General features: G+C 41.2%; 1 protein-coding gene across 2 annotated transcripts in view; it reads right to left on the bottom strand.

Annotated features, from left to right (window-relative positions):
* Positions 1 to 12,968, bottom strand: part of LOC111568402 (helicase with zinc finger domain 2) — a 26,071-nt gene extending 13,103 nt beyond the window's left edge. Inside the window, exons 1-9 of one of the 2 annotated variants that reach the window (XR_004847312.2) lie at positions 12,727 to 12,968; positions 12,346 to 12,465; positions 8,635 to 10,127; positions 6,983 to 7,166; positions 6,333 to 6,440; positions 2,000 to 2,514; positions 1,265 to 1,903; positions 344 to 1,142; positions 105 to 180 (exon numbers count right to left, since the gene is read on the bottom strand). Coding sequence is in view for 1 of the 2 variants with exons in the window: in XM_023270047.3 (XP_023125815.2) it covers positions 105 to 180; positions 344 to 1,142; positions 1,265 to 1,903; positions 2,000 to 2,514; positions 6,333 to 6,440; positions 6,983 to 7,166; positions 8,635 to 9,986 (3,673 nt within the window). In the remaining variant the exon portion in view is untranslated. The remainder of the gene's footprint in view (positions 1 to 104; positions 181 to 343; positions 1,143 to 1,264; positions 1,904 to 1,999; positions 2,515 to 6,332; positions 6,441 to 6,982; positions 7,167 to 8,634; positions 10,128 to 12,345; positions 12,466 to 12,726) is intronic. The other variant, XM_023270047.3, reaches the window with a different exon arrangement.

Genomic DNA, 12,968 nt, shown 5'->3' with positions numbered 1-12,968 from the left:
AGGAGAGTTTTTATAGCATAAAATGATTTATGAAAGGCAAAAGCAATGCAATGTTGACATAATGGAAAGTCATGCAGGAGTTCCAAAAGCTAGATTACAATTACCTTGCACATTTGAAAGATTTTCAACATGGACTTTAGCCAGTTTTCTATTTGAAAGCGCTGTCCTAATTTTCCAAACCTATGACCCAAAAGAAACAATTGAGATAATTAGACATCTACCACTCTGAACATATTTTAGAAAGTGTGCTAAAACAGTGGGCTTACATTGTGTGCATCACTACTCTTAATTAATGTCAGTGTTTGACTCTTATGATAAATGGATTTAAAAAGACAGATTTTACCTGAGATCCCTCTGATAGGACACAGATTGAGGTTTGGTCCTCGGGCCCCCACGTTGATGGCCAGTGTTTCAGAATGTCTGTCACTGCTTCAACCACTTTGTCAACCTCGTGCATGTTATACCAAGACTTGGATATAGTGTCCAAGAGGCACTCTCCCCTAACATGGTGAAACTTTAGGGCATGGCCATTTGCAGGAGCTGAAATATCTGCAGCAACTTTGATGACATCATTTTTTCCAGTGTAGAAATGAGTGGACACAAACTCCACAATTTCTCTGGTTGAGCGGTAGTTTTCACTGAAAATGATTCTGCTTTTCTGGGCAGCGTCACACTTCTGGCCTTGGTAGTAGTGGAACAAGCGAGTCAGGAGTGTGTGATCTGAACGCTGGTGATCATCCACTGAGAAAAGCTTGGGCCCCATTTGCATGTGATCTCCAGCTAAAACAACTCTGGTGTTTGGCCCAGCAAGAGCAAGGGCCATCAGAGCTTCACATTCTAGCATCTGAGAGGCTTCATCGATTAGAATGTGTGTGAAGTATCCCTCTCCAAGCTTTCGGTCATGGAAATGTTTTGCCATTGCTGTGGTAGTTACGACTATGTTGTGACGATCTAGGGCAGCTTTTGTAGGTGGCAAAAAATACTGTCTATCTTCTGAAAGAAAACAGTATTTTAAAGTAATCTCATCTGTGGCCAACAAAGCACTCCCATGTTTGTTTGCTTTTATTCGAATTGGCCTCATTTTATCTTTGTTTTTGCCCACAAAAGGATGGAAGTGATTTCTGACATACAGATCTGCCGAACTGAAAGAAATCAGAAATGCCAAAAACAAGTAAATTCTGATGTTATATTAAAGCTTCTTTAAACAGTACAAATTAGAACAAAGAGCTAACATTCATTAAATACAGATTCAGTAGTAGCCTACCTGTTGGTATGGGTGCAAATTAGCACTTTGTTGAGAGGATGCTTGCAAAGCTCTCTGGCTGCTGTAGCAAGGGTGAATGTTTTCCCAGTTCCAAATGGTCCATAAATGAGGAGTGGTGCCACACACATTTTGACATCAGAATTCCCTGTGATAAAGTCGACTGCTGACTGTTGCTTTGTGTTCAGGTTCTCATAAGTGCCTTTACTGACAGGAACTCCACAGTTGTGCAGGTCTGGTAGCACTCTGCTTGTATCCGGGAGGAGGTCCACAGCCTTGTGCATGGCACAGAAGCTGTAACGGTCAAGCTGAAACTGCACTTCCAGTTGATGCGATTCATTGCTTTTGAGTGCAAGATCAGAGCAACATTGTTTAGACAGTTGCAAATAAATCTTGTTCTCAGTTGTTTTGTGTGGCACAATGCTGGCTTCATAGACTTTGGAGTTTGGATGACTTGAGGTCAAAGGGGCTATCAGGGCCGACTGAATGCTTCGTTTTAGTACCAGTCCCTCAGGGCTGTCTACTGTAAGACTGCAAGGAATGGAGACAGCACAGAACAGCTCTCCATGAGGAGCCTTCTTCATGCCCGACTGTGGGCTGTACAGTGTATCCAGTGTTGTAATTTCACCACAAACGTTTAGTCTAAAGTAATTAAGAAGAACAAGTTTAGGCAGTGATTTGTGAACATATGCAAATTCTGAACACGTAACAGAACACTGATTTACATAAGTGTGTTACCTTGAAACAACCTGGTCCTCTGCTCGTTCCTCATTGTACAGGAACTGGTGCATTCTTTCTCTGTAGTTCTCACTACTCAGAGGTGACTGGCTGTTGTGGGAGGACTTATACAGAAAGCTAATCTGTGGAGGCTTGTACTCCTTGAACAGCTTCTCCTGTTCTTCTGTCCTGGACGAACCTGGGATGATAACCCTGTTCCCTCTGTGCCAGCGCTCAGCACTCTGAAAGGTGGCTCCAGGGATCACAGTTGGTTGTTCATTTTCATCAAGTGACAGTTGGCCTACTCTTACTTTGAGTTTCTTCAGGAGCACTGGTCTCATGCCAAAATCTAGCACTAACCACTGTTCATACAGGCCTGGGTTGACGGATGTGAAAGACACAGTAATTTCGTAGGTCATGTCTTTACTGAAAAAATGTTCACCAGAGGAGTAGATGCAGGGCACAGAACTGGTGTTATCAAGAGTGAACGATGCCCCTGGTTCCTGCTTCAGCAGTGCCACATGCTCCAGCTGCCTCTATGTAAAAACAGAAGAATAGGGCATACTGTGACAAAATTCTCAACACTCTGAGACATGATACAAATCTTTAAAATCAACCGCTTCCAGTGAACAAAGTCAGACATGAACTCAGCGCACATGGTATTCCAGTTATGGTAAAGATGCTTGCAAGCATAGGATGCAACTTGGAACAAGTGAGCCCTCTAACTACATTGCAGGTGGAGTTTTATAGGATTATATTTGTGTCATTTCTTATCATGTGCCTATGTCCTGACGCTGGAAAACACATCTGCAGCTGCTCCTGCTCTGTTTACTGATACTTCTTTACTTTGTATTCATCAGTGCCTACGGAGGACAAGAAGTCAGGATTTACAGTGCTTATCAGATACTTTTGTACTTTTCCATGCAAACACCCACTCCTGCTGTGACTGTTTCCAGACTGTTCTAACAGTTGGAACATAAACACAAACAAGTCACAACAGGAGTTCTTATACATACACAGGTGATTCAGTAACTTCACAATCACTATTTACGTCCCAACACACTGCATCTCTTGATGGTTTGTCCATCCTGGAAGAAAGCTCCATCCTAGTGCTACATAAATAAACAAGAAAAGCACTCAGAGAGCAGCACTCCGTCAAGGCTGCTCAGTCCTCCTCCAAGGCTGCTCAGTCGTTGAGTGATTTCCGAGAAAGCCATGGATTTGTAGTAGGATCACAATCATGTGATCGTCAGCAGGCAGCTGATGTAGTGTTCACTTGTTGTCATGGTTACAGTGACGCTGTGCCTCTATCTCGCAATGATACAGAAATCTTTAACAAATCCGTGGATCCAGACTATAAGCTGCATCACTGCCAAAATCTAATCACTTGGTCCTTGTCTCATTTCTGACCTTCATTGAAAATTTCATCCAAATCTGTTGGTCCATTTTTGAGTAATGTTGGTTATTGACAGACAATCGTACACCGATAGTCACACAACTCTGCCGCGTTCCTTGGCGGAGTAGCAAAAGTACCTGTTTGGAATGGTTTTTGCTTTTCTATACTTAAAAGAGTGGTCTTTGTGTTTCAGAGCATTATTTATTTCACGTTCAGATTTGGTAATATTTTCCCTATAAATTCTGCTCTCAATCAAACAGCCCCTGCATCTGCTCTGTTTCTGCTCTAACTGTTTGTCTGAACTCAGGTATACTGATGCTGGCTAAAGATATTGTGTTTCAGTTCTAGTGCATCTCCTCACGCTCAGACATACAGTCTATGCAGTTACAGGCTCCTGTGTGTTCGAAAAGCTTCTGCTTTCAGATTTGTGCTTTCACTTCCAGAAATTACCCTAACAAAGGTTTACAACCAATAAAATACCAAATATGATGTTCACTACTGATCTTCCCTGGCTCCTGGTGGGTTTGTTCCCTTTACTGTCTCCAGCGTCCTTTACCAGGTGGTTACTGGGTTGATCAGCTCCCATCTTCCAGGGCTTATCATATGAGGACTTGTGGAGTTAATACATATACTCATGCTCATTGTTACCATAGATGAAGATATACATTAAGATATTCATAATTTGTCATGAACATCCAACTAAATGTCATTTAGGATTTAAACCAGTATGCACTACAATTGTTTCAGACAAATGAATAATGAATATTTTACATAAGTTGTAAACCTATAGATGTACCAATATTTAATCCTTGTCAGAGAAACACACTGGCGTCAATTTTGCCATTTGTTTTGTTATTCATGTTTTTTATTTTGTTACTTGCCAAGCATATTATCATGGGTGTATTCCAATGCTGCAAATACTTTACCAGTTAGAATTTAAGACAACAATAGAACCAATAAAATATAATAAAATATCTAAGGCCATGTTTTGCTGGCAGTGATCTGCTGAACTGTACCTGCCTGTAAGGGGTGCTGTAAGAAAACCTAACTGACTTTCTATAGCAAGGCAACAGGAAGCAAATGTTGTGTAAGGCTGGATCATATGAAGACATTATAGTAAAAAAAATATTGACAATAGTATGTGTATTAACTCCAAAATTCCTACAAGAAAACAAGTGATGTTCATATTTGAAGCACCAATAAGGGATGCGTCAACAAGTCAGGCAAACCTGCAGCAACAGTTTCACGGGTCAGCATCATACCTGGCATTCTATTGGTTAAAGCCTTGTACCAGGGAGGCTTCACAAAGATCTGAAAATCAGAGTCCAAATCTGAAACTAATAAGTTTCCCTGGCACACTGAAGCAGTGTGAGTGCACAGACTGTCTGAGAGCAAGTAGATGCCCTCAGACTGGAGAATGTGACGGCAGCAACAGTACACTCACCGGCCATTTTATTAGGTACACCTGTTCAAATGCTTGTTTACATAGATACCTAATCAGCCAATCACATAACCGCAACTCAGTGCATTCAAGCATGTAGACGTGGTCAAGACAACCTGCTGAAGTTCAAACTGAGCATCAGAATGGGGAAGAAAGGGGATTTAAGGGACTTTGAACGTGGCATGGTTGTTGGTGTCAGACGGGCTGGTCTGAGTATTTCACAAACTGCTGATCTACTGGGATTTTCACACACAACCATCTCTAGGGTTTACAGAAAATGGTCTGAAAAAGAGAAAATATCCAGTGAGCAGCAGTTGTGTGAATGAAAATAACTTGTTGATGTGAGAGGTCAGAGGAGAATGGACAGACTGGCAACAGTAACTCAAATAACCACTGGTTACAACCAAGGAATGCAGAATACCATCTCTGAACCACAACACATCCAACCTTGAAGAAGATGTTCTACAGCAGCAGAAGACCACACCAGGTGTCACTCCTGTCAGCTAAGAACAGGAAACTGAGGCTACAATTCACCCAGACTCACCAAAACTGGACAATAGAAGACTGGAAAAACGTTGCCTGGTCAGATGAGTCTCCATTTCAGGTGCAACATTCAGATAGTCAGAATTTAGCGTAAACAACATGAAAGCATGGATCCATCCTGCCTTGTATCAATGGTTCAGGCTGCTGCTGGTGGTGTAATGGTGTGAGGGAGATTTTCTTGGCTCACTTTGGGCCGATTGGTACCAACTGATCATGGTTTAAACACCTCAGCCTACCTGAGTATTGTTGCTAACCATGTCCATCCCTTTATGACCACAGTGAACCATCTTCTGATGGCTACTTCCAACAGGATAATGCATCATGTCACAAAGCTCAAATCATCTCAAACTGGTCTCTTGAACATGACGATGAGTTCACTGCACTCCAATGGCCTCCACAGTCAACAGATCTCAATCCAATAGAACCTTTGGGATGTGGTGGAACGGGAGATTCACATCATGGATGTTCAGCCAACAAATCTGCAGCAACTGCAGGATGCTATCATGTCAATATTCACCAAAATCTCTGAGGAATGTTTCCACCACCTTGTTGATAATATGACACCAATAATCAAGGCAGCTCTGAAGGCAAAAGGTCATCTGACCTTTTACTAGCAAGGTGTACCAAATAAAGTGGCCAGTGAGTGTATATCTGAGTACTTGAACCTTTTTGTGTTACTTGGTTTCTTTCTTCAGTTTTGTCTGAGCTAACTGTGACCCCTTGAGTCACTTGTGGACTCCACTCCTCTGCTGAACTGTGATGCTTAGCCTGCAAAAATTTGGATCTTATGGAAAATGGTGTATAATAAGGGCCATGAATACACTGAAATTTTGCATTTCAATGTAGGTTTGTAAAAAATAAAGAACACTGCAGTCTTCATCTCCACATAAAGCAAGGCACATAACACAAGGTTGAGAAAGGTTCTGGATTCTTAATTATGCATGTAGTCTAAAAATCCAAAGTAAAAATTTTACCTCTGTCTCAATTTCGAAGTTCCATTTCAGTACTGTGTTGAAGTTTTCAGACTCCACGATTAAATCTTCATCACAAGAGATTCTGACGTCGTCAACATGTTCCGACATCTGTTCAGTGAAGAGAAAAAAAATATTCAATTTTCATTTGCAATATATTGAAAGAACATGTTGTATTTAGTCAATTAATCAATTATTACTCAAATAATATCAAGGTTTAGTTCACAGATGAGGGTTTGTGGTGGTCCTGCTTGGCTTGTCTGGCTCTGGAGTTATAAAGCAAACAAACCAATACATCCTCGACAGACTGTGAATGAGCTCTGATTCTATTCCAGTTCATTACAAGATTATTTTTACCATTTCATTTCTGCTTCCTATTTGTTGCTTTGTTTTTTTTTATTGTACATCTTGTTTTCTCTGGGTGTGTCATCAGTGGTGTGACAGCATTGCAGGTTGTGAACAAGTTTGCTATGACTTGAAACTAGACTAGGAGGGTGTGTATTCGATAAGAGTCGGATTCAATGACTCTTGAATAAAGCCAGAGAGCACAGTTTGTTCGTTCAGTCAGCTGAACCACCAGCACACCCTGCCAAATAAACAACCTTTAAAAGAATGACAAATATTCACACAAAAGACTGCAGCGTTGTACTCACTATGTACACTTCATTACTGCTGTTTTTGTATTCCTCCAAGAGCCTTTCGTTGTAGCACATGAGGCCTTGGGCTTCAATGTTATCTCTGATCTCCTTCTCTTCTGCAGCTCGCATCATCCACTCCTGCAGTTCCTCCTCAGAATGAGCTTTCGGACACTTGGTGCCATACTCACAAGTTTGTGGTCTAGGATAAAATGGGAGTTTTAACAGTGCAATACAGTTCATATATTAACCAAACAGCTACAAAAACATTAAACTGTTTCTCTAATGATGCAGACATAGACTTATTTTTATCACTCTTGTAGTAATGTTTCTGGTGCTATGGAAGAATGTTTGGATTAAAACAAATCAAATTAGCGAAACATGATCATGACATGGATATCCTCTTGGTGTACACCACAGTTCAAAAGTTTGGGGTCATCCTGAGACAATGTCATGTTTTCCATAAAAACTCACACTTTTATCCATGTACTAACATAACTGCACAAGGGTTTTCTAATCATCAATGAGCCTTTCAACACCATTAGCTAACACAATGTAGCATTAGAACACAGGAGTGATGGTTGCTGGAAATGTTCCTCTGTACCTCTATGGAGATATTCCATTAAAAATCAGCCAACTAGTCAGATAAATAAAGCTAAATTAATGTTCTTTAACATGTTTTTCATCTTTACTGAAACACATAATGAATGAAAACTGATACATTGCTTTTGTTCATTTTGAAGTGTATCTTCCATCCTGCAGCAGTAAGTCTGTGGTGTCTTTGAAATCAGTGAAATGTCAGTTTTTACTGTGAAGAAACCATGAAAAGACTAAAGCTGCACATGTCTTGTTAACTAGTAAAGTGTAGGCGTTCATGCTGGTTGATAATATAACTTGTTCTTGCTATCTATGCCAGAGAGCTGCATTATTGTTCTAAGACACACTGTTGTACTGGATTACATGTTTCTTCAGTGTCTATGTGGAATAGAGTCAAAGACACATCTTCAGTAGGAATGTGGGGACTATGAAGGTGTTGAGACAGACTAACACATTATTTGAAAAATAACATGAAAAACATCTTTTCACGTATTTGTACTTTACTTGACTATTTCAATTCATTTCGCATCATTTAATTCATTTAATCTAAACTAAATGGTTTCTGAAAAGTGTCTAGTTGGGGCTTCTGGTCAGACTGCAGACGTCTTCAACAGCTCCAGCAAACAGACATTTCCCCTCAAAACAGTTCAGATGGATTCATTTAATACCAGTCTGGAGAAGACAACCTGTTTTTTTCTTCTCTCCTCCCAATTAACTATCTCAGGACCACTTAGGTTTAACATGTTGTGGACAACAACCACCCAGCCATGACCGCTTACAACAAAAAAATGCTACTTGATGCACATACTGATGCAGAAGTATCAACAGTCCAATGTCATATGCAGTATAATAAGTCACTCACATGAATAATTTCTCTGGAGAATAACTTACTTTATCTTTGTTTACATTTTGCTGTTAAAGCTCCAATGTTTATTCTTCTGCAGGGTTTTGAACACAGGACTTACAGTGAAGTCAAAAGTCAGATTTTCATGTTTGTTCTTTAAATGCGAGGTGATTTGCTAGGAAGTGGAACCCACATGAATCTACGATCTGGCTGTAGAAGAGCTGTTTACCTGGGACACAGCAAGAACTCAGCACGGCGGTTGTGTGGAGGCTGTCGTCCTCTCCACTTGATGGTGGTGTCTTCAGACAGCAGATGGGCGTGCTCCAAGGAGGAGCAGTGATTGTAGAAGCTCTCTGGGGAGGACAGGGCCAGGCAGCACACTTTGCAGTACATGGTGACCTGTCTGGAATGAGTCTGCTTCTGTCGGCTCAGCTGCAGCAGGTGAGGCTGAACGGAGAGCCCGCTGTCCTCCGCCTTCCACACGGCCATCTCCACCTCGCTCTGGGCAGACTGGCAGTGCCCGGCGTTGTGCCAGCAGGGCTTGCCTTGCTTGACATGACTGCAGTACTTAAACTGACAGTTTTTGGGAAGAGGACGCACCTGCTGGTAGACATGCTTTCTGCTGTTCTCTGATAGGTGATAAACTAAGACAGGATTCCAGGTGTGAGCTGCATCTGATGCACAAGTGGCATTCCACCTCTTGACTGTCAGTTTTTGTGGACATTCAAGGAAGCAGTCTTTACAGAACTCTATGAATTCACCTGAAAACTCCTGGAGTATGCTCTCAGCGGCACGTTCCGGCGTCATCGCACTGGACTCACTCACAAGTCTCACTAAGTCGTCTTTCTGTATTTTTTTCTCTCTAAGATAGTTCCACACGGCGGCCTCTTCATGGCTTCTTGCAAAAGTGCATCCCTGACCCTGTATATGTTGTGTACATCCAGAGCCCTCAATAAAGTAGTTACACACTTTGTAAAGTACATTTGGACCCATATGATTTGCCACAGGCCGCTCACCGACCAGCCTCCACTGGTCAGAGGTTTTATCTTTAGCTAACAGCAGATTTCCTTCACATTTGTGTACAGCTGACTGAACAGAGTATGTAGTTTCCCTGTCCTTGACAGAGCACAGATCACACACAACCTTCAAGTCTAAAGATGCTAAGAGGTCTCCCTGAGGCTCAGCATTGTTTGGCTGATCAGGTCCTCTCTCAGACTTAGCTACTAGACTACGGAGATGCAGGTGGTCCAAACCCTGATGCCTTTCAAACGTCCACACAGCAGCTTCCTCATCACTTCTGGCAAATGTGCACCGGTTCTTGTGCTGTGTGCAACCAAAGCCCTCGTTAAAGTACCAACAAGTCATATATTTACTTGGGTTTGGAAATGTGGGCCGTCTAGAAACAGGCCTCCATTTGCTGCCACCTCTGGCCCTGCAGACCAGGACATCATGTGCACACTGGTGGCTGACTGGTTTCAGTGTGTATGTAATTTCATTCTCCTTGACACAACACTGAGCACAGGCAAGTTTGAGGTCATGTGTTGATAAAAGAGGAAACAGTTTGGACCCACTCGCTGACATTGTGATACAATCATAATGCTAAAACCAGCAACTAAATGAAAAACACACCATTTCTCTACACTATTTTCCTGCAGACTGAGTGAAAGTATTAAATGCAGCAAACTGAACGTCTGTAGAATGTCCAACTTTGCTCAAAGGTGTCTGGAAAAGAACAGAGTGGAGAGGACAGCATGGTGAGAAGTGGTTGAATAAATCTGAGAAAGTCAGTCAGAGTACACAGATTAGTTCAGCAGGTAGATGAAAGGGAGGGGACGCATTGCTGTAGACATTTCATTTAGTTTTCATCTCAACAGTTTAACTACTGGACATAAGATGTGTTCTACATTACTTAGTATTACTAAGTCCATCCTCCATGTCTGAGCAGCTCGGACTTTAGGTTTCCACATTACGCTACTGTAAGTGACTTACTGCACCAGGACTGACCTCTAGAACAATCCTGACACGTGCACAGGCTAAAAGAAAACAGTCCTGTAGTGTTAACCTGAACAGACATCACTCTGCACAGCAAAGACAAACATCCAAGAGAAGGAAACAACAACCAAACCACAAACCACATATCTGAGTAGAAGACGATGTCAAAATTCTACCAACCATTAATTTTTCAAGAGGATGATGTTTTTTTTCTTGGCACCAATAGGAGCTTTTAAAATGCAGAGCATGGTGCCAGTCAGAGGGATACTTCAAGAGAAAAACTAATGTTAAAATTAGTTTTTTTGCATTTATATATTCGGACAGAATATTCCAAACTCAACTTTTCATTTCTACGCTGAAGACACATTCATATATTGTGCAGCACCCACTCCTGCTGAGGTCTTTCAGCATTTACAGATTACATTTGATAGAGTAAAGGAACAACTTTGTCTTCTGCAACTTGTTTTAAATACAGACTAAACTAAATATATGTTCTTTTCTACTTCAAAAACTGTCAGATCAGCAATATCTGGAAAACATTTAGCAAGAAACGGTCAACAAATAGAGTTGGTATCTACTTTGAAATATCTAGGATTTTTAATTGACGACCATTTGTCTTTCAAGGACCACATTCAGTATATGGTGAAAAAAATTACACTCTGATTAAGATTTTATTACAGAAACAAATCTTGCTTTTCTTTTTGTGTGAAACAGAAATTGGTGGAAACAACCATTCTGCCAATGGAGATGTGTTGTGTATGAAGGCTTCTGCTAGTTGTCTTAGCATGCTGGATAGTGTGAACCACGAGGAGCTGAGAGTCATGATCAGATGTGCTCTCCTTACTCACCACTGTGCTCCACTCTAAAGTTAGCTGGACATCTTTAAGTGTCGACATCTCAGTCATTGGTGTTTATTTCCAGAACCATTCTAGGTATTGTTCCTTCCTATTTGTCTTTTAACAAGGAAACATGGAAGTCACAATCTCCCATCCATGGAAACTGCTATTTGTCGTCCCCAAAATACGATCTGAACTGGGCAAGAAAGCATTCAGGTTTTCTGCACCTGATGCTTGGAATAAACTACAATCAAATGTTAACTTCAATGTTCCACTGAATGAGTTTCAAGCTCTGGTGAGATCATTACAGTCTATCTGGTCTGTGTGCTTTAATGGTGTGTTACATGTGAGCAAGTTTTAATGTTGATAATTTTATCTGTTGTTTACTGTTTTTAATGTGACTATGCTGATGCCCTCTTGGCCAGGTTTCCCTTGTAAAGGAGATCTCTGATCTCAATGGGACTAACCTGGTTAAATAAATGCTAAATAAAAGCATTTGTAGATGAATTGAGCAGGTATGATGGTGATACCACTCCAATACTGTCCCAACTGGAAGAGTTCTACGATATTGTTACTGGGCTGAAAGAAAAATCCTGGTTTTCCATCTCATACTCCTTGTAATCATTTTATTTGAAGGACTATGAAGTTTTGGACCAATCATGTTTGCATGAATCTGTTTGCATGAATCTATCAGAGCGGGATTGGACCGTTGAAGACCTCATGTACAGATCCGTGAGTCCATAAAAGTTCACGACTCTATCTACATTACTGGCTTCACCACAGATTTTATACATCAACTCAATCAACATTCACCACTCAAGAAAAAGAAACACAACTGAAAATGAAGATGGTTGTGCACGGAGCATTCAGTGAACATACATCACAGTAACTTTGTGTAAGTCTACTTGTAAAATTCAGGCAGCCTGGATAGGAAACTACAGGCAAGGAACAGACACTTACATATACAACACTAAATTATAAAATATAAATACGTAATATCTGTGTGACAATACACCACATACCATATACAGTATTAGGATTTACGTAACAGCATAGCTTACAGTGTGACTAGTGATGTCAAAACCTCATGTATCTGACTGTGTTTAACTCACCTTTCAACCAATTACATGAAACATCACTGTGATAAAGTCTGTTGAGAACGAAGATCTCACGGAGTCCTGTTCCTCAGGAAAGTCCTCCACCGGTTAGTCCACTAGGTGGCGCAGTTACACCTTTAAACCAGTAGTAAGAGCCGAGATGAGGAACTAACCCACTGTTTCCTCATTTAAAAGGAAACCTGACAGTTCTGTCCATCACTGACTGTAAGTGTACTATTTACACTACTAATAGTACTACAACTACTGCAAGTTTTACTGCAGGTTCACGGCTGATGCTGAAAGTACATCAATATTATTATTAATAAGAAGAAGCAGACAGATTCCTGCTCTGTGTGGAGATAAAGAGAAGAAGTGATGAGTGAGATGCGGACTCACCGGAGGAAGCAGCAGGAGTCTGTCTGTCTGTCTGTCTGTGAGTCTGTCTGTCTGTCTCTCTGTCTGTCTGTGAGTCTGTCTGTCTGTCCGTCCCTGTCTGTCTGTCTATGTGTCTGTCTGTGAGTCTGTCTGTGACTCTGTCTACACCGGAGCACCGCAGAAAGCCTTCAGCTCGTCTCTTTCCTTTATATCCAGCTGAACTCCCTCTTAGTTTCCGTTTACAACCAGCCTCGCTTAAGTTT

This window comes from Amphiprion ocellaris, chromosome 5, assembly GCF_022539595.1.
Source record: "Amphiprion ocellaris isolate individual 3 ecotype Okinawa chromosome 5, ASM2253959v1, whole genome shotgun sequence".
Taxonomy (NCBI): Eukaryota; Metazoa; Chordata; class Actinopteri; family Pomacentridae; genus Amphiprion; species Amphiprion ocellaris.
This window is presented reverse-complemented; position numbering and strand designations above follow the sequence as displayed.